Below are 21,956 nucleotides of genomic sequence, written 5' to 3' on the forward strand. Positions count from 1 at the left end.
CTTGTATGTTTAATTTCCATTTAATAGACTGAAAGCAGAATTTTTGACAGTAGCAGTGGTTGTCCAAGATAGTAAAATAGCTCCCAACTAGAGTTTTAGTTATCATCCTGAAACTGTATTCCTAGCTAAACTACCATTAAAGAATAGGGTGAGATAAATCTACTCTCTTAAAAAAATTTTTAAAAACATAGAAGTCTTCCTTCTAGAAAACTTTAATAAAGGATTTATCAAATAATTTATTTCACAAGGAAACTTTTTTTCTAAAGAACATATATGCAAAGAAGGTGGTACACATGTGAGTAATTTCAAATAGGTCATCTGAATAAAGCACAAAACTATTGATGATGACTAACTTGCAGGTGAAAATCATAGTAGAATTAAAATACTTGACAACAATACATAAGGCAACAAGAGGTAAGATGCTGATGCGCTACACCATCCCAGGGTCTTGTATTATTTAATAGTAGAGAGGTAATTGAGATTACATTTTGTTAAAATTTAATGGTAACTACCATAGAATATATGTAGAATGTTGATCTTCTGGACCAGCAAAAGTAATATAAAATAATACAGAAAATTTAACTGACTCAAAAAAAAACAACAAAACATAGACATAGAGAGATAACTGCAAAACTTGGAATCAGATGCTAACAAACTTCCAAATGTATCTGTAAAAATAAGCTCAGTAATTAAAGATAGATTTTAGATTGGGTAAACTCTATAAATGGAAATTTAATTTGATGCTAATTCTCCAAGAAGTACAGGGTCAGTGTATAACAAGAACCTCAATAATAGATACAGAGGCAGAGCTGCCTCAAACAGACTGTCAAACTGCAGTGGGAAGGCCAGGGAGGGTTGGGGGGCAAAAGGGAGGGGGGTAAGAGATCAACCGAAGGACTTGTATGCATGCATATAAGCATAACCAATGGACATGACACTGGGGGATATGGGAGGCCAGGGGATTGTCAAGGGCAGGGGAAAAAAAAGGACACATATGTAACACCCTTTGTAATACTTTAAGCAATAAAAAAAAATAAAATAAAATATTTAAAAAAATGCAAAGGTTAAAAAAAAACACAAAGAACCTCAAATTGATTTATTCTTTTAAACTAAATAATACCACTTCTAGTAACTTATCCAAAAGAAATAATTATAAATGCAATCAAAGAAATATACACATACAAAGACACATGTAACATACACACAATATTCTAAAGTCATTAAAATAAAGTCTTAATATTCAACATTATGTTATAATGCTATGCAAAAAAAATATAGGTTTCCAAAACCTTTTATACAATAAGCACTAAAACTAAAAAATTTAATTTTCTTTTGTTTTTCAACTTTTATTAGTATACTACAGGTCCAGTGCACAAATTTGTGCACGGGTGGAGTTCCTTGACCTGGACAGTGATTGAGGCTGATGGGGGATTGACTGGCCAAGGGGAGGGGCCGTGGGGGGCTGGCCAGGCAGGGGAGAGGGAGAGGGCCATGGAATGCTGGTCAGCCAGAGTAGGGGAGGGGCTACAGGAGGTTGGCCAGGGGAGGTTGGCTGTGGGAACGCACTGCTCACCAGGGGCCAGCTCCTGCATTGAGCATCTGCCCCTGTTGGTCAGTGCGTGTCATAGGACCGGTTGTTCTGCCCTCGGCTGAAACCAGTTCTCCGACATCCCCAAGGGGTCCTGGATTATGAGAGGGCACAGGCCAGGCCAGAAACCCCACTGGTGCATGATCGATGCCAGGGAGGGATGCGGGAGGTTGGCCAGCTGGGGAGGGATTATGGGAGGGTTTTCAAGTTTTTTTCCTTAGTATACTCTTGATATTTATGACCATAAAAAAAATCAGAAAATATTTTTATTTTTCTGCAGTAGAACTCATACTGCACTTCAAACATATTTCATATGTAGTATAATTTGTTTGATGCTAATGCTGTCAAGAGAATTACATTCTTTATAATTTTATGTGCATACGTGTATGCATGTGTATATTTTACCTTACATGAGTTTTTTTAATCCTCACTCAAGGATATGTTTTTATTGGTTTTCAAAGAGGAGGGGGGGAGAAAGAGAGAGGAACAATGATGTGAGAGAGAAAATTCAGTTGGTTTCCTCCCACATGTGCCCCAACCAGGGATCAAACCCACAACCCAGATATGTGCCCTGATAGGGAATCGAACTTGCAACCTTTTGGTGTAAGCGATGATGTGCGTACCAACTGACCCACCCAGCCAGAGTACCTTACATGAATTTATAAATAGCTTGAGGAAGGTATTGTTATAATTATCCCATTTTCACAGAAAAGGAGACTGAGGACCAGAGAGAATACAGTATGCTAGCTTGTAACTTTGCCTGGTACTTGTTTTATCAATTTAGTGTTTTCTGTGCCAGTTTCACAAAATATGTAGAGACTACTGATTTGTTTTCTAAATCTGTAGATCAATTCCTGTAAGGTTATAGAAGAACAAGGGTGATGGTTCAGTTAGTTTGACGAGTATGTGAATATGTACATGGGCATAAAAGTCTCAGCTGGTACTTTTCCACTGTTCAGAGGCACTAGGACCAGCAGTTGTCTGGAAGTGATTTTAACAGACGTAACCACAGACATAAACACATCTCATCAACGAGGAACATTCTCATGATCTTGATATTGCAGTTTCTTGGCACTCTCTCAACACCATTAGTAAACGTATCCTAATCTCATAAGTGAAGTTTGAGATTTATTTTTCAATTTGTAATAACAAGTAGGGGAAGATAAATAGCTGGGGAGACCACATCTTCATGCTGTGTGGGACTTCTCAGCTAGCTGCAGTCGCCAACATGTCTTTGGTCCTGCTCTCTGTTCTTTGGTTCATTGTACAAACTAAAGGTAAGTGCTGATATATTGACATTTTATACAAAATTCAAATTATTTAATGCATTTTTAAAGTACCCTTAAGAAAGTGGCATGCTCATATGACCCAAATATCATTACCATTTGTATTTTAGTATATTTACTCAATTTACATGAATTGTGCTCATTGTCAAGGTGTTGTGATTGGCATAATAATTTAATTAGAATGTCTCTGAAATTTTATCTCATTCAATAATCCTACAAGATCTATATTTTGTTTTGTAATAACAGAAGATAATTAACTTCCAGACCAGAATTCAAGAATTTTCTAACCATCATCCATGCTATCTTAAATAACATTAATATTTCTACCCTGTTAAAAGACAATCATTTATATAAATACACAATTTATTCAATTGCTGCACTAGGGTAGATGACAAGGAAGACTCTTAAGTAAAATTAGAGTTGTTAGACATAATTACATTAGTAAGCAAAATTAAAAATTAATTGACCAACTGACCAATTAGTATTAGAGTTGGGAAAATATATTATTAAATTAAAATTCACTCTAATTTTAATTTCAGAACTCTTTCCATAATAGGGTTCATATTCTCTTTTGATAAAGACTTTTAGTAATATATTTATAAATGCTCTTTTCTTCATGTGTGGTGAATTCTTCTTAGGATACCATCACAGCAGAACTTTGAAGGTTGATTAGAAGAGATTTTATGATTTACTGCTTCCCTTCAGGTTGTCCACATGGGCCAGGTATAGAATTGCCTAAAGTCACACTGACTGTCAACGCTGAGTGAGAATTTGTCTCTAAGCATTGACACTTATCTGTGAAAATAGAAACATTTAAAAACAAAACTCAATGAATAAAGAAAAAAATGGATAAAGGTGTGCCTGCCACCTGTTATTAATTAATTTTATAAAGTTTATGCTATGTGATTTTTATACCAACCTCTACTTTAAGAAAATAAACTGATAGAAATTGAAGTGACTTTTACAAGATTACTTACAAGGTCCTTTAGCTAGGATTCGAGACCAAATTTTGGCTCCCATATCAGTTATTTTCTTACTTTATGCAAGTAAAATAGAAAATTCTCTATCTAATGTAATTCCAAGTAAATCCAGAACATGTAGTTTACATAAATTTTTTCTTCTGGCTCTCTTATGCTTTATAATTGTTCCAGCTGAGAATAACAAAAACATTATTTCCTGTGAAGTCTAAAGTCTGAGAATGAATGCTAATGAAAGACCACAATGGTTTATTGTTGCACTGAGAAATTGCCAAACCGGTTTGGCTCTGTGGATAGAGCGTCGGCCTGCGGACTGAAAGGTCCCAGGTTCGATTCCGGTGAAGGGCATGTACCTTGGTTGCGGGCACATCCCCAGTGGGAGGTGTGCAGGAGGCAGCTCGTCGATGTTTCTCTCTCATCGAAGTTTCTGGCTCTCTGTCCCTCTCCCTTCCTCTCTGTGAAAAATCAATAAAATATATTAAAAAAATAAATAAATAAAATAAAATAACTGTTAGTAGAATGAAGAATTATCTGTCTATGAAATATTTAATTTTTTTCGGGGTAGGGAGTTAGTCAGGGATTGCACCACAGAGAGCAAAATACATAAAAAGGAATACAGAGACCACTGAGACCATTAAAATAAAAATTCACAATTTTGTAGAGGACAATAGAGGAAGAAGAAACTGGATTACTACAGGAAGAATTCCTGGCTCCTATAAACTGTGTTCTAATCCAAAACCTGCCCTTTCTGAGCATGGTGGCCCGGAGTTTACACATATTGGGAGATATCCAAAGCATTGTTCTATCATCATTAGGCCTTTCCAGAACCAAGGGTCGGGGGAATGGAGAACAAAAGGAAAAAACTTTGTTTTCCAAGTTCCAGTAGAAAGAAGAACTTGTTTTTAATGTTTATTTTCTCAATGAGACTACGGTCGCTCATGCCATTTTAACAAACCAACCAAGCAAAACCAAAACAAAATCCTTCAATATTTTATATCACTATTATCTCTCTTTCCCTAGCAATAGCCATAAGGCAAATACCTGAATTTGAAGGCTATGAAGTAGTTCATCCGAAAAAACTGCATATTTTACACAAAAGGGAGATACAGAACAACCAAACAGAGACACATGATAAAGAGGTAAGTAATTTAAATGACTGTGGGTTTTACAATGATCTGAAGAGCCAATGAAGAGCCTTTTAACTAATAGAAGTGATGTCATAGTCAACATCTCATGGTTTAATCTTCATCCAGGAGAGAACATGGAATTTCTTAGAATGTTTTTATAATTAAGCAGCAGAAAGGGAGTTAACTATCAAGTAAGGATCAGAAAGAATAAAGCTACTTAGGCATTTCTTCAAGTTTCTGGAATGGGGGGGAGGGAGAGAAAAAAAGGAGCCCAGGAAAGGCAGCCATTTTTGACAATATTCCTTGCCAAGATCCTCAAACCCTTTCTCTTACCCTCCTCCTCTTCCTAAATGAATTGCCTTTTCCTTGGCTCTTTTGTCTATAATGGAGAACTGAACGTTATCTCATTAATAAGATTTTTAAAATGTATTAAGGATATTAACTTATTGACTATTACATTATTGTAAATATTTCTATCAGTTTCTAGTGTTTACTTTATATAACTACTAGAGGCTGGGTGCATGGATTCGTGCACTGGTGGGGTCCCTCTGCCTGGCCTGCACCCTCTCGCAATCTGGGGCACCTTGGGGGATGTTGTAGAGCCAGTTTCGGCCCAATCCCCACAGGCCAGGGCGAGGGACCCCACCAGTGCAAAGATGGGCCTCTAGTATGCATATAAGATCTTTGGTTAATCTCTTCCTGCCCTCCCCCCTCCCTCCTTCCCTCTGAGATTCATTAGTCTGTTCCATATTTCCATGCCTGTGGCTTCTGCTTCTGCATTGAGTGTCTGCCCCCTGGTGGTCAGTGCATGTCATAGCTACCAGATGGCCAGCTAGTCACTTAGGCTTTTATATATATACATTAGTAGGTTTGGAGTTGATTTTCTTTAGTGTATTTGGTTTTATTTTATCGTAATAAAATATGTGCCTTATTATTAACCCATTAGTAATCCATTAGTGACTGTCTACTGTACACAGGGCAGATGATTAGTCTCTATCTCACATTAGTTTAAACTACAGATTAGTTTAATCTGTAAGTATTATTACTGTGTTATTGTACTTTTTTGAAATCCATCTAAATACACAATTTATATTTACTTTTATATATTATAATGGCATAAGAGATCTGCTTTTGTCTTAAATGCACTTGCAATTACCCTTCTATATTATATATATTAGTATATTATGTTTATTTTAGCTAGACTCAGAAATATAAATTGATATTATATAATTACATTTTTAAGGGAAAATATGAACCTGAACTTCAGTATCAGATTACATTAAATGGAGAAGTCATTCTCTACCTACAAAAAACCAAGTAAGTTAATTTTCTAAAAGTTTAATCAGTGATTTGTGTTAAGCAAACGTGGAAAAATAAATCTTGAGACCTTATTTAGTGTAATTTTAGGAAAAGGACATCCAGTATATTGAGTTTTAGATGTTTTAGATGCATTTGTGCTAATGTTATCTCAGAAATGTTGATGCTTTCCTAGGAAATTACATGCAAAGTGTAAAACAAAGAAAGCTGCTCATATAAATGACTTTGTCCCCTGATTCTTCTTAGAATTTACAGTAATTCTTTTCTACCCAGGTAAACTAACACCTTTGATATGACTTTCCATTGCTTTTATAAGAATGTATGCCCCATGTTCATTCAGGGCACACCCCCCCCCCCCCCCCCCGAGTTCTCTAGCAGTCAGCAAAATCCTCTCAGAATGCAATGGTCCTTTCTGAATGATCCAGCATCTGTTCTTTGTGCAAAGAATCCCCAAATAACTCATTCTGAGCTTAAATAATCTGCAGTTAAAAGGCAGCCAAGGCCATTTCTTCCCTCAGATTTAACAGGTAGAGCTAATGCTCTGATTTGCATCAGCAGCAGAGCTCCAATGTTGGAAAAAGATCAGTGGGCCAGAATGTCAACACCTTCTCATTGTGGACATTATTATTGCTTTAGTGCCAGAGATCATGTCAGGGATACTAATTAGCCTTTATTACCACAGTGAGCGAATTATGCAACTTTCTGCTCTCTACAGGCATCTCCTGGGGCCAGACTACACTGAAACTTACTACTCACCCAGAGGCGAGGAAGTCACCACAAGCCCTCAGAACATGGTGGGTTTTGAATGCTTTCTGGGACTCTTTCTGGATCTGCCACTTATGCTGTAAGATTCATAAGTCCAAGTACAACTTAAAAATGCTTGAAGAACTTAAAAGCAAGTTGCTTATCTATCCAATGAGTTAACAGATTTAAAAAGCATAGTCTGCATTTTTAAAAGGTAGGAGCACTAGGCAACTTCCAAGTGCTGCATTTTTTGAAGCAATCAAAAGTCTACTTTTTTCCCTAAACTGCCTTATCAGTAGGTTAAAAATAGTCTCCCCTATAGGTTTTAAAATGTCCTGAAACTATTTACTATTTTCTGACGATACACGCTTTATCTTGAGGTCAACAATGTAATATAAATTATTTCATTAGTATACTGTATATCTGGTTAAACCACCACCCTACAAAGGCTGAGATGTCAGACAAAGAATCAAGGCCAAAGAAAGAACCAAAAAAGATTACAAAAAGGTTAATCATGGAGTATTACCAGGTTAAGTGACTCTCAGAGCCACCCCCATAGCATCTCAAACATGTGTATCTCTAAAAAATACCACAGGTAAGACTTCTGCCACAAAATGTCTCTTTCTTTCCTACTCACATGGAAACTCTTATCTTGTGGATATCTGTCTGGATTTTTGCTAACACTGACCTCCAAGGAAAGTATCTGATGATAAATTAATTCATATTCAAGTGCTGTGGCTGATACTTTCACGTGGTACAAGTCTTCTGTGAGAAAGCGTTTATGATAACAAGGTTTCTTCCAAAGGAGAGGAAAACACATATGGAATGTCAACCCCCGAGAAAAGTCAGTTTATTTTTTAAATATATTTTTAAAATATATTTTATTGATTTTTTTACAGAGAGGAAGGGAGAAGGATAGAGAGTTAGAAACATCGATGATAGAGAAACATCGATCAGCTGCCTCCTGCACATCCCCTACTGGGGATGGGCCTGCAACCCAGGTACAGGCCCTTGACCGGAATCAAAACTGGGACCCTTCTGTCCGCAGGCGGACGCTCTATCCACTGAGCCAAACCGGTTAGGGCAATTTTTAATAGGATGTTATTCATTGCTTTCTTAGATTACTCTATACAAGTGACCCCTATTTTGCATATATGGATCATCAACCATATCTAAATCTCTAGTTTTAGAGAAATTCTCAGGGATTTTGATGATAGCAAAGAAATTCCATTAATACACCAATTAATACGGTAAATGAGATCAATTATTATGAGGGCTCAGGACAGGTAGTGTGGTGTTTTAAGGGCTCTAGAATCCAGAAAAATGTATACCCCATTTTATTGATATGGTATGTACAGTGTCTTAGCAACTTAGCAAAAGGGAGCCAAATTCTCACAAGTTGTGTCTCAACTCAGCGTTCTCTGAGAGTGCTGTAGGCCCCAGGCCAGCTGGCTACTTCTCGGATGCAGCGTCCACTGTCAGCAGGAGCCCACTCAGGTTCAACCTCCCTGGACTTTTCTTTGGTGCCAATTAGCATCAGAAAAACACCTCAGTCATTCAATAGAGAGAGTTTCCAGGGTCGGCGGTGGAGCAGTTCATAAAACCTCTGAGTTCCCACTGTGTTTGTTTCTTGGAATTGGTCTGGCCACAGTCACTACTCAAAGACCTTTCCTACATATTCAAGATAACAGCTTCCCCTACAATTGTGATATATTTATTCTTGTAGTTAACTTTTTTTCTTTTTTCCAACCTTAGGAACACTGCTACTATACAGGACACATCCTGAATGATAAGAATTCTGTTGCCAGCATTAGTACTTGTAATGGGTTGAGGTGAGAACTACTCCCCAAAATATTAAACATCAACCATCATTTTGTTACACAGATAAATGCCTTCCTGGATATCATGTCTTATACTCTATTGGTTAAATGTTTCCATTGATAGCATGCTGAATATATCATCCTTGCAAGCATTTTATAATCTGCTGCTCTAGTAAAAGTTAGTCCTAACAATATTTAAACAAGATGCTACACTATGGACCCTGATGATATCTGGATCCATTTTTACATTGAGCAATCCCACTCCCTGAAGACATTCTATTTCATTTTCTTAGCGTCTACTTTGCAATTGTTATGGTGAAACATACTTTTAAAAAAATTGTGTATGTGTATGGTATTTATCCTTATTTAAAAGGTATTTCTTATCAATTAGGGAAATTTGGGAAAGTAAGAAAACCAATTAAGAAAATAACCACCATGAAATGTTACCTCTGTGTGATCACTATTATTAACATTTTGTCCCATTTCCAGCTTTTTGTGTATATAGACAAATATACCTCTTATGTGGCTGAAATATGAAATAAAATACACATAATTGTTCTTCTCACGTAGCTCATACCACAACATCAAAGCCTTTCCCCTTTTTATAAGATACTTTCATAAGTGAAACCTTAAATGATTATGTAAGCTTAGTAATATTCCATTATATGGATTCAACTTCCTATTTCTGAAAGAATTTTATTACTATAAAGTGGAATTCTTTAAACTGCTAGTTCCAAACTGTTCCTCTTGCTAATCTGCTCATCATTCTTTCTCTTCACTGGGGTTCTTGGTATCTATACACTCCTGTAGTTTATTCTCCACTATTTTTCTAAGACCTGTCAAGAAATATGTGATAAGTATATGTACAAATTTTACTTTGGTATAGCTTCATCTTAGTAATTATTGTTCACAGTTCTCTGAGTAAATAAAACAGGCTCTATTTTAGTATTGAGAAATACTGATTAGCTCTTTGTTTTTAAATTCCTATATTTATTTTATTTATTTTTTTAATTTCTTTATTGGGTAAGGTATTACAAATGTATCATCATTTCCCATTAACCCTCAACCTCCCTGCTCATGCTCTCAACCCCCTGTTGTCTGTGTCCATTGGTTTGGCTTATATGCATGCATACAAGTCCTTTGGTTGATCTGTCCCCTTTATCCCCTCCCTCCCCTACTTTCCCTCTGGGGATTGATAGCCTGATTGCTGTTTCTCTGTCTCTGGATCTGTTCCTGTTCATCAGTCTATGTTGTTCTCTATATTGATATTGCACAAATGAGTGAGATCGAGTGGTATTTATCTTTCTCTGACTGGCTTATTTCACTTAGCATAATGCTCTCCAGTTCCATCCATGCTGTTGCAAATGGCAATAGTTCCTTCTTTTTTATCGCAGCATAGTATTCCATTGTGTATATGTACCACAGTTTTCTAATCCACTCATCTGCTGATGGACACTTAGGCTGTTTCCAGATCTTAGCTATGGTGAATTGTGCTGCTATGAACATAGGGGTGCTTATATCCTTTCTGATTGGTGTTTCTGGTTTCTTGGGATATATTCCTAGAAGTGGAATCACTGGGTCAAATGGGAGTTCCATTTTTAGTCTTCTGAGGTAGCTCCATACTGTTCTCCACAGTGGCTGCACCAGTCTGCATTCCCACCAGTAATGCAGAAGGGTTCCTTTTTCTCCACATCCTCTCCAGCACTTGTTGTTTGTTGATTTGTTGATGTTAGCCATTCTGACAGGTGTGAGATGATACCGCATTGTTGTTTTGATTTGCATCTCTCGTATAATTAGTGACTTTGAGCATGTTTTCTATGTCTTTCGACCTTCTGTATGTCCTCTTTTGAAAAGTGTCTATTTAAGTCCGTTGCCCATTTTTTGATTGGATTGTTTATCTTCCTTTTGTTAAGTTGGATGAGTTCCCTGTAGATGTTGGAGATTAAATCCTTATCGGTGATAACATTGGCAAATATGTTCTCCCATGCAGTGGGCTTTCTTGTTGTTTTGTTGATGGTTTCCTTTGCAGTGCAACAGCTTTTTATTTTGATGTAGTCCCATTTGTTCATTTTCTCTTTAGTTTCCATTACCCTAGGAGCATTATCAGAGAAGAAATTCCTTCGGCATATGTTTGCTATTTCATTGCCTGTGGATTCCTCTAGTATTTTTATGGTTTCCCGTCTTACGTTTAAGTCCTTTATCCATTTTGAGTTTATTTTTGTGTATGGTGTGAGTTGGTGGTCTAGTTTCATCTTCTTACATGTATCTGTCCAATTTTCCCAACTCCATTCATTAAATTAGAAAAAAAAGCCAATAGCCAATGAATCAGCACTGTGTGTGTGAGCTTGGGATGGGGGAGAGGTGTTAATCCATTCTGGTCAATATGTGTGACTGGGCAGAGAATCCTCAAACATGAGTCTCTGTGTTTCACAGGGGACTCTTCACACATCGCGATCAAAGATATATGATCCAGCCTCTGAAAAACACGGACCAAGAAGAACATGCTGTCCGGACATATAACCAGGAGGAGCCAGACCCGGCTAACCACACCTGTGGAGGGAAAAATGTTGGCAGCAGACACGGCCGCATTCGGACCTCTAGGTCACTCAGTGGCCCAGAGGTAAGCGTAGCTTTCCTATGTCATCGTTTATTTCGGTGGCTCGGCAATGGTATGTCACAGACTGTTGTGCTCAGCAATGACTGGTACAGGGAAAGCCTATAATGTATTCACTTATTCATCAATTCACTTTTCCTCTGAAGAAAAAATAATCCTCTTTGTAAGTGTTTCAAACTTTTAGGATAAAGATAATTATTAACAATGTTCTTTTACTCTTTGTAAAGCAAGAATACTTTCTTCGGGCTGAGAAATACATTGATCTCTTTTTGGTGCTGGATAATGCCTTTGTGAGTATGAAATATGTGTGCTTCTTGTCAAGTTAAGCCAACTTTTAAGTTTTCTTATCAGCAAACACAAACAGTAAACTATTCTGGCTGAAAATGTGGAGCTTGCCTCCTGATTTTCTTATCTGTTCTATCTGTCTTGCCAACAACAGTTTTTGCTCATCCACCCCTTTAATATCCAAACTAGTCATATATTAAAAATATTCTTAATACCAGATACCTACAGGAGATCAGGCACAATACTGAAAAAAATTGAATGGGTTATTAAAATATTTTTAAATTCTTATTATATTATGTAAATATAAAGTAGACACAAAATTATACTTTACAAGTTACATTTATATATTCAAAAATACCAGAATCAGTGCTTCTAACTAGTAAGTATTACTTTATAATCAAATTTTAATAATATTGAATTGGTTTAAAACATTTAAATCATTAATTTGCTTTATTCAATGTAAAAATGAAAGAAACTAAAATTTTACATCAATGCCTAATTTTTATCTCACCAAGAAAATCTTACATTTGAAATACAATTTGTTGAAACACAGAATCTTATATAAGGTAGATATGGAATAAATGTACATTTGTTTACATTAAAATGTGTAATTTTTCTTAAAATGTGTACTTCTATATTTCATCAACTTTCTCATTATAGTTTGAAAGTTTAATTATACTTTGTATTTTGTATTTTACAGTATAACATGTATAAGGGAAATCTAACGTCCATAAGAAGCTTTGTGTTTGATGTGATGAATCTACTCAATGTGGTAAGATATTTGTCCTCTAAACATGTGATTCCACATTGGGGCCTGGGGCTTCCCTCTGGTTTCACCAAGTAAGGGGTTGGGAGGGTCACAATGGTTTAAGGTCAGCAGTTTTGAGAACTTTAGCAGATAAAGATAAACATCAAGGTTAAATCATATATATTGTAGCAAAGGCAACTTTGAGAATTTTATTTTCAAAATGAGTTACATTTAGCCCTGACCATCAGCCTGCAGGCTCAAGGGTCCCGGGTTCGATTCTGGTTAAGGGCATGTACCTTGGTTGCGAGTTCATCCCCAGTGGTGGGTGAGCAGGAGGCAGCTGATCGATGTTTCTCTCTCATTGATGTTTCTAACTCTCTATCCCTCTCCCTTCCTCTCTGTAAAAAATCAATAAAATATATTTTAAAAAATGAGTTACATTTATCTGTCACTTGTGGTCAGCAAAGGATCTAAAACATTAAAGAAATCTCAAAATTTTTATGAAGAAAAATGCTCTTTCCACAGATTTATAACACCATAGACATTCAAGTGGCCTTGGTAGGTATGGAAATCTGGTCTGATGGTGATAAGATAAAGGTGGAACCCAACACAGGCGTCACCTTTAACAACTTTTTGAATTGGCATCGTTCCAACTTGGGGAAAATGAAGACCCATGACCATGCTCAGCTACTCAGGTGAGCATACACTGGCCAGGACCAGGCATAGGTAGGTAGAGCAGATAATTATCCCAAAGGTTTCTTGGCAGAGTTTACTGTTCAGTTACATAACCCCAACCATTTATCAGAGAGCTTGAAGTTCTATCCTTAGCAATTCACTTGTGAAATTATTAGACCTGTGTCAGATCACTAAAATTGATTCTTGGATGTGGGACAAGCATTATAATTCTAGGGAATAAGTTCTGGGACAAACTAAAGAACTTATATACTTATATGCCCATGGACACAGGCAATAAGGTAGTGAAAAGCTGGGGGCAGGTAGGAGCTGGGAGGAGATGGGTAAAGGGGGAGACAATGGGAGATATCTGTAATACTATCAACAATAAAAAATAAATATTAAAAAATAATTCTATGGAATAGGATAAGCTTTTCTGGGCCCTAGTAAATATAAAAAGGTAGGATAACAATGGAAATCTCAAACATAACTGACAACAGCTAATGGTTCTAAAGACTCAAATTGTGACTGTACCTGTAACTCTCATACAGTGGAATTGCCTTCAACAATCGACGTATAGGCATGGCAGCCTCGAATTCCTTGTGTTCCCCAACTTCAGTTGCTGTTATTGAGGTTTGTAAACCTATAGTAAAGTTCTCTGTGGTCTTATATCCTCTATGAGGACCAGCATAATGCCTTATATGAAGTTTGTACAATGGGCATTTGCTGAGCCAGTAAATAAAGGCAGAAATAAAACTACTGGTAGACCTTGGTCCTTGGATGACAGAACAGAATATTTCCTTACATCGACTCTCCCAGAAGGCTTACTTCTTCGGTTGGTATTAGGAAGTAAGAGCAGGACTATTAGGAGAGAAAGGGAATCCAGTTGTTCTCTGTGGCCTGAAAGTACTGATGTCCAGAGAGGTCAGGCAAGGTGCATGTTGGTGGGATTGGCCAAGCACTACCGATGTCAATAGTTTTTGGAGGCCTCTGGATATATAGAATGGTATCTTTTAGTAGTTTCTATGAAGCATGTATTAATATAACCATGGTTTACTGAGAAATTATCATTAGTTCAGTAAATGTTTATTAAGAACTGACTCAATGGTTGATTCACAGGAACCAATCATTTCAAATGTTTACTCACATTTTACAATAACCAATGACAGGAAAAGGAATTTAATGACTATTTTTTATTTGTCAAACTATCATTTTATTATTGAACATTGAATCAATTAAGAATTAACTGGATCAACAAAGAAGTAACAGACATTTGCATGTTTTCCTAGGCTAAGAGAAAGAATAACGTGGCTTTGGTAGGCCTGATGTCACATGAGTTGGGTCATGCCCTTGGTATGCCGGATGTTCCATACAACACTAAGTGTCCGTCTGGGAGTTGTGTGATGAATGAATATCTGAGGTGAGACCTTGTCACCCTGCAGGAAAAAATACATATGTTTCTTAAATCTTAAAGAATTCAGATGTAGTCTCTATAATTGGATGGGCCTATTTTTTTTGTGTGTGTGTGTGTGTGTATGTTGTTTTTTTTTTACAAAGGGCTGTGCATCCCATTAATTCACCCCCAAGCCTCTTGATGCACAAGTTTTACCAGTTATTAAGGCTCATTATTTAAGATTTTCAAATATACCAAGATAGAGCATAAGTATGGTGACTATGTTATTTTAACTTTAAATAATATATTTCCAAAAATATGTATCTAATTGAGATGATTACAATTATCTTCATCACCAATCAATCAATCCATTTTTTTTCTGTTATTAATTACCTTCTGGTACCAGATGCTTGCAAGGACTTGGGATTTAAAAAAAAAATGAATAAAACTAACTCTTGAATATAGAACATGGAAGTCTGCAATTACTTCCTTCCATTAGGTTATTATTATCACTTACTTCTCAGCGCTCAGTGGCTAAGTAAGCCAAAGATAACAAATGGTGAAGCTCCTGCCAATTAGTACAGTACTGCATCCAGGCTGGAATTTAAATTACTCTAGTGCTATAACTGAGTGTCTAGAAAAACAGTTTTCCAACCAGCATAGCAGCATGCTCTGTCACCTTCCGCATGTAACACAGCGCAGGCCTAAACAGATACTAAATTTGGAGTTTCCATTGAGCTGGTAATAGTTTCAGACAAGTCAGGTTCCCACGTTCATGTGTCACAATATATCATGGTATCCCTGATTGTTTTCTGCTTACAGTTCAAAATTCCCAAAGGATTTCAGTACATTGAGCCGTTCACGTTTTGAAAGATACATTTCATCTCAAAAACCAAAGTGCCTGCTGCAAGCACCAATTCCTAAAAATATCCTAACAAAACCAGTGTGTGGGAACAAGCTTCTGGAAGTAGGGGAGGCATGCGACTGTGGCTCTCCTGAGGTATGGAAACGTCCATGGTTTCAAAAGCTTATTATAGGGTGATTGTGGCATACCTGTTTTCTTCCCTTTTCCTTTCCTAAAAAAACAAACAAACAAAAAAAAAGGGCTTTATGGAAATTTTTTTCTAAAGACAAGTTTGGAATCACAGTAAAAAGAAGATTTGGCCAAAACCGGTTTGGCTCAGTGGATAGAGCGTCGGCTTGTGGACTGAAAGGTCCCAGGTTCGATTCCGGTCAAGGGCATGTACCTGGGTTGCGGGCACGTCCCCAGTAGGAGATGTGCAGGAGGCAGCTGATTGATGTTTCTCTCTCATCGACGTTTCTAACTCTCTATCTCTCTCCCTTCCTCTCTGTAAAAAATCAATAAAATATATTAAAAAAATAAAATAAAATAAAAAAAAAAAAAAAGAAGATTTGCACTGACTTTAGGCATCTTTTGAAAAGCATTTCAAAAGGCAGGATACGGTTATGATTGTATGACATTCAGTGACTCTTTAGAGGTAACTCATTAACTATAATGTGTCTCTTAGAAGCTTTCCTAAATGTGTTAGTCAGAATCCTGTGCCACATAGTCACAGTTGATCGTCTGTTGGCCAATCACAATTCCTCCCTATGGAGAGAGCTGGCTTTCTCTCATCCAGCCAATATGTAAACCAGGAAGTGAATAAAATGGAGAAAAAGAAAAAAGGACAAACTTGTAAGAAATGGATTATTAGCATTGAATGTCTAAGACAATTGCTCTAAGTCTGCTGATGCCTGTAAAATCGGATCCCTCTGAGGCATCAGTGGGGAATGTTTGGTAGAACGTTTGCCAGCATCCCAGGCGAGGTTTCTAAAGGAGAGCTTTCCGGTGGTGTTTTCTGGTTGTTGTTGTTGTTGGTTTTTGTTTTGTTTTTTAGGAATCTCTTACTTTTAAGACTAAAAAAATGAGTTAATATTTGAAGAGATTTTCCATGTGTCAGCCTACACAATGCTTTCATATATACATCACCGCCTTCATTACTCACAACAAGCCTATGAATCACAGCAAACCTACTAACTAGGTTTTGCTGTGATCCCAAATTAGAGAAGAAGCAGTGAGGCTCAGAAAAGCTGAGTAACTAATTCCAAGGATACAAAACTAATCATTAGCCCATTGCAATGCAAGACTTACCCATTACTTTAAGGGGTTTTATTAAAAAGGGGGAGGCACAAACTCTCTCTGCGCTTCAGTGTATTTAGTCAGAAATGTCAAGCTGTTGAATTATATTAGGAGATAACATAGAATGACTTAATCATTTATAACAAATATACCAAATATTTTATTAATTATAATGAGATATGGATTGTTAAAGTGATTGCTTCAACTCCCATATGGTTGCTCAAGTAAGACAACTGAAGTTGTTCATAACCCTAGGTACTTCTAATTCCAGCAGGCAAATGGCATACATAGTATATATACTTTATATAGTACCCTTAGTGAATAATCCAGTTTCCCATGATCCAATGTGCCATTTGTTTTTTATATACATATTTAAGTGTTTTCTAGGTTTTAAAAGTAATCATTCTATCTGTCTATATATCATACCACAAGCATCATGCTATTTTTATGATTGTAACATACAATGCATTTTAATATCTTTTACAGTAACTCTCTTCATATCTATCATCTCTCTATCATCTATCCATACAGAATTTGCATAGCAAGTCTTTAATGTTAGTTTTTCCATATTACTCTTGGTACTCTTTTTGTCAGTTTGCCCACAAATATAACTCAGATTCAGATTGAAATGCATTAAATTCATATTTCACTCTAAAGGCCACTGGCATTTTCACAATATTAAGTATTGTCTTAAAAGACAATTTGCCTGGAAAGTTCCTCAGAAAAGTTATATATAAAGTTCTCCATGTAATTCTGGCACATTTTGAAGGTTTATTCTAAAGTATTTTCTTTTTTGTTGTTGTTATTAGTATGTGTAAAGTTTTTTTTTAATTTTTGGTTCTAATTTATTGTCTTTTTATGTTATTTGATTATTATCTTAAACAGCTATCTTAGTGACTTACCCAATATTTTTAGAGTTGAACGTATGTTTTTTTCCAGGTCAAGAATTTTATGACATACAAATAGTGAAAATGTGATTTACACTACCCAATTATTACAGTTTTATATCTTTTTCTTGTCTCATAACATTTACCACCATTTCCATATAAATATAGACTATAAATCATCCTTGTCTTATTCTTTATTTTATTGTATATATTTGTTATATATCAGATAGATTTTCTTCATCACGATGGCACATAATTCTGTTCACGGTTTTTTTTATATGTTTAAATAATGCAATAATGGTTACTGAATTTTTACCAGCTAATTTTTGCCATCTATCACAATAACAGTTATTTTCTTTCTAAGTCTCTTAACGCGATTAATTATGTTACTCTATTCTGTGCAGTTAAGACACCCTTGCATTTGGTGAAAAAAAAAACACTACATAGTTGTAATTGAGAGTTATTATATTAATAAAATGATGCTTAACTAAGTTTTATTCAAGTTTCTTTTGGATTTATATCCATAAATGAGAATAGCACGCGCGTGTGTATGTGTGTGTATGAATTAATTACCAGTTCTCATGATCAGAATTATGCAATCTTGGTAAAACAAATTGAAGATTTAAAATATTTTTTCTCTATTTTCAGTTTTTATAGCATAGAAATATTCTCCCCTGAAGTTTTAAATTAATTTACATGATATCACCTAGGACACATTTATTTGGGGGTGATTCTTGAATAATTCAATTTTTGTCCTTTTAAGAGCTAGTTTCTATTACTCTTAAATTTTTTGTAATTTTTAATTTTTTAAAAGCTTTATTGTTGAAAGTGTCCCCTTTTCCTCCCATTGACTCCTACTAGACCGACCCATTACCCCAGGCCTTTACCACTTGTATAGCAGAATAATTTAGTTTAAAAAGTGAAATGTTATTGCCGTCCTGTGCCAGACTCTTACAGAGAAAAATGCTGAGCCCGCTTTCCATTGTGTGTGCTTTACAGGAATGTACCAATCCTTTCTGTGAGGCCATGACCTGCACGTTGAAACCTGCCGCTGACGCTGATGGTGGAGAAGAGACTCTGGTGTAAGACCTTTATTTTCTTTCTTTATTGTCAAATATTTTCTCACTTTTATTTGTATTTAAGAAAGATGTGACACTGAGTTCTATAACATATTAAAACAGAATTTTTTACAGTTAAAAATGACAGCATCAAGAAGGATTTTAAAATAAGCCATCATTATGAACTGTTTAACATACTGTTGAGAAAATGGCTACTTTGTCACCTGTGAGATTAGGACTGCTGAAATATGTGCTAAAAATTGTTTACATTTCTGTTAGGTAGTGATGAGCTTAATGTTAGCTAAGAGAAGAAAAATCCATTTTATTTTATTTTATTTTAATTAACTTTATTGGGGTGTCATGGGTTAATAAGATCACATAGGTTTCAAGTGTACATTTCTATGATACAGGATCTATATGTTGCATTGTGTGCCAATGCCAAAGCCAAATCATCTTTGGTCACCATACATTGGGCCCTTTCCTTCTGGTAACCACCAGACTGTTGTCTGTGTCTATGAATTTCCGTTTTATATCCCACATATGAGTGAAATCATATAGTTCTTAGCATTTTCTGACTGACTTCTTTCGTTTAGCATAATATTCTCAAGGCCCATCCATGTTGTTGCAAATGGCAGTATTTCATCTTTTTTACAGCTGAGTAGTATTCCATAGTATATCTTCTTTTTCCCATCCTCTATCAAAGGACACTTTGGTTATCTCCATGTCTTGGCTGCCATGAATAATGCTGCAGTAAACATAGGGGTGCATAAATAAATGTTTATTTATTTGTAAATAAATGTTTTTCAAGTTTTTTGGGGTAAGTACCCAGAAGAAGGATTGCCGGATCATATTAGAAAGTTCATATAAAAAAAGCCCTGATTGATGAGCAAATTTATTCTTGGTTAAGAGCTGATAGTTGTAATTTGTGAGGAAGTCAGGAAATCAATAAAATTTTAAAACACATTGTAAGATTTGATAATTTTATTTCTTTTTAAAAATTTTATCTTATTTTTATTTTTTATTAAAGTATAGTTGACTTACTCATTTTATAACTGGAAGTTTGTACCTTTTGTCCCCCTTCCACCAAACCAAACAGAAACAGGCTCAATAGATACAGATACAAGCTGATGGTTGCCAGAGAGGAGGAGGAGAGGAAAATGAGTGGAAAAATATTTTATTCATTTTAAAGTGTCTCAAGAAACTACACTGCACATATTATTTTTGTGTTTTATACAATCCTATATGAGCTGGGTGAGGGACCCAATGGCTCTGAATATGGTGTGTGTGTTTTTTCAGTGGAAAAAAAAATCATCTCTAAATCTAAAAGTGGTAATGACAACAACAAAAATCATACATAGGGAAAGACTCAGGATAAATTATAGGGAAGAAGTTATTCCTACTCCTCTTTCATGAATCTTTTCTGGACTTGAACCTAGAGAGAGATTTTAAGAATAATGAAGTCAATCTCCATTCACTATGACTTTCTCAGGAAAGGACTGGCAAGCTAATAGACAAGGAGCATCACCTCATTATTTACAAAGTGCCATGTACCATGGCTTGCTGAAACCCTTTTGTGGGCCACTCTGGACGGAAGTCTAGAAATTGTGCCCATCTTCTAATTCTGTCACAGAGAATGGATCATAGCATCTCAAAAAAATATCAACTCGATTCTTCAGGGGCTTGGGGTGATAGGTGGGCATGTCCCATGGCTGGGCCAGATAGATAATTTAGTCACTTGCAACAATAATTGAACTTGAACTCAGGAAACTTCAATTCTTTTCTTAGTTCCACCCAACATGAGCTGTGGGACTTTGAGCCAAGTTATGTAATTCGTTTTCTCACCTGTAAAATGGAGCAAATGATATTGTCTCTCAGTAGGGTTGTTAACATTATTTAAACTCTATACATGTTCAGTATCATGATTATATAATACTTTGTGATTTATACTAACCATGGCTTCCAAACTTTTTATCTTTTAGTCAGTGAATGAATTAAAAAATCTACTTGAGATGCTACTTGCCAGGACAAGAGTCAAGAAATCTAAACATGCCAGAATTCTTATGTATGTTCACCTTTGCACTTAGATGTATTTTGCTTTTTATTTGTCACTATCCTTTCTATATTTTTACCAGTCCAGGTAACAGGGAAATAGAGGTGCTTAAAGAAATTGCCTGTTTTCTAAGACCTCGTTTTTAATGCATTTTTTAGAATCATGAAGCTGTTATTTAGCTCAGCTCTTTGGAAAATCAAAAGAAATTTGCTCTTGACAAAAACACCTTAAAATGCACCATAGAATTATTCAGTCAATCCAGGATTGTAAAAGTACAGGGGACTTGTATTTTAACCCCACTTTCATTTTATTAGTTTATAACCCATGAAAAAAGTAACACTGGGACTTGATGAGCGAAACCTTTGGTTCATGTGTCATTTATTACTTTTCTGTCTTCTACTTGCCTTGCTCTTAGAAATGTGGTATTTTTCTATATCATGTCAAGAGTAATTAAATATAAACATTTTTAATTGTAGCATGCATAATCCTTTCCCCAGCACAGATAATGTGAATTTTGAGAAGTCTGCATTGCTTACATTTTAATTCAGCCATCAAGGAATGCTATGTTCATCTATTGACTTAATAAACCATAATGTCAGTGAATAAAAACACAACTTTTTGAAGCTTTCTGTGTGGTAATTTTCTAAAATGAATAATTTCAAACTTTATTGTAGGTTTCCATTAGGTGTTAAATCCTCATGTAATTAGACAATGTTCCCTCTGGTCCTTTGCTAGGCGGCCCATCTTGTGTGTGTGTGTGTGTGTGTGTGTGTGTGTGTGTGTGTGTGTGTGTGTGTGAATCCTCACCTAAGGGTATTTTTCCATTGCTTTTTAGAAAGAGTGGAAGGGAGGCAAGGAGAAAGGGAGAGAGGAACATTGATGTGAGAGAGACACATCAACTGGTTGCCTCCAGCATGAGCCCCAAGTAGGGGTAAGGAGAGAACCTGCAACCCAGGTACATGCCCTTGACTGGGAATCCAACCTGCGCCACTTTGGAGTGCAGGCTGACTGAGCAACACCCGCCAGGGCCCTCCCATTGCCTTTTAACGCTCAAAGCAAAATTACTTGAGGCTAATCACACAAGAGGACTAGACTTCTCTCTGAGGTTTTTCTCTCTAAATACTTTAAAACAATTATTTTTAAAAAATTACTAATATTTCTATCGATGCCTGTGCTGGGAGAACAGGGGCTTGGACATACTTCTAAAGACTGGGCTTTGAAAGGAGCAGCCTTCCAAAAGGCCATGGCTG

General features: G+C 36.1%; 1 protein-coding gene across 1 annotated transcript; it reads left to right on the forward strand.

The window, feature by feature from the left end:
• The first annotated feature begins 2,749 nt into the window (after positions 1-2,749).
• ADAMDEC1 (ADAM like decysin 1) lies at positions 2,750-21,312 on the forward strand. The gene is made up of 14 exons (XM_036314148.1): positions 2,750-2,865; positions 4,872-4,990; positions 6,222-6,295; positions 7,011-7,089; positions 8,795-8,871; positions 11,293-11,479; positions 11,701-11,763; positions 12,459-12,530; positions 13,032-13,201; positions 13,730-13,811; positions 14,468-14,598; positions 15,394-15,571; positions 18,598-18,680; positions 20,636-21,312. The coding sequence occupies exons 1-14, from the start codon at positions 2,778-2,780 to the stop codon at positions 20,640-20,642; spliced, it is 1,410 nt and encodes a 469-aa protein (XP_036170041.1). The 5' UTR covers positions 2,750-2,777; the 3' UTR covers positions 20,643-21,312.
• Positions 21,313-21,956: the final 644 nt, after the last annotated feature.

This window comes from Myotis myotis, unplaced genomic scaffold, assembly GCF_014108235.1.
Source record: "Myotis myotis isolate mMyoMyo1 unplaced genomic scaffold, mMyoMyo1.p scaffold_m19_p_6, whole genome shotgun sequence".
Taxonomy (NCBI): domain Eukaryota; kingdom Metazoa; phylum Chordata; class Mammalia; order Chiroptera; family Vespertilionidae; genus Myotis; species Myotis myotis.

Excerpts from the sequence above, each read along its gene's own strand:
- ADAMDEC1 (XM_036314148.1), top strand. The coding sequence starts at position 2,778 with ATGCTGTGTGGGACTTCTCAGCTAGCTGCAGTCGCCAACATGTCTTTG. Across the intron at positions 11,480-11,700 it reads GGTCACTCAGTGGCCCAGAG|CAAGAATACTTTCTTCGGGC; the intron begins GTAAGCGTAGCT and ends CTCTTTGTAAAG. Across the intron at positions 11,764-12,458 it reads TGGTGCTGGATAATGCCTTT|TATAACATGTATAAGGGAAA; the intron begins GTGAGTATGAAA and ends TGTATTTTACAG.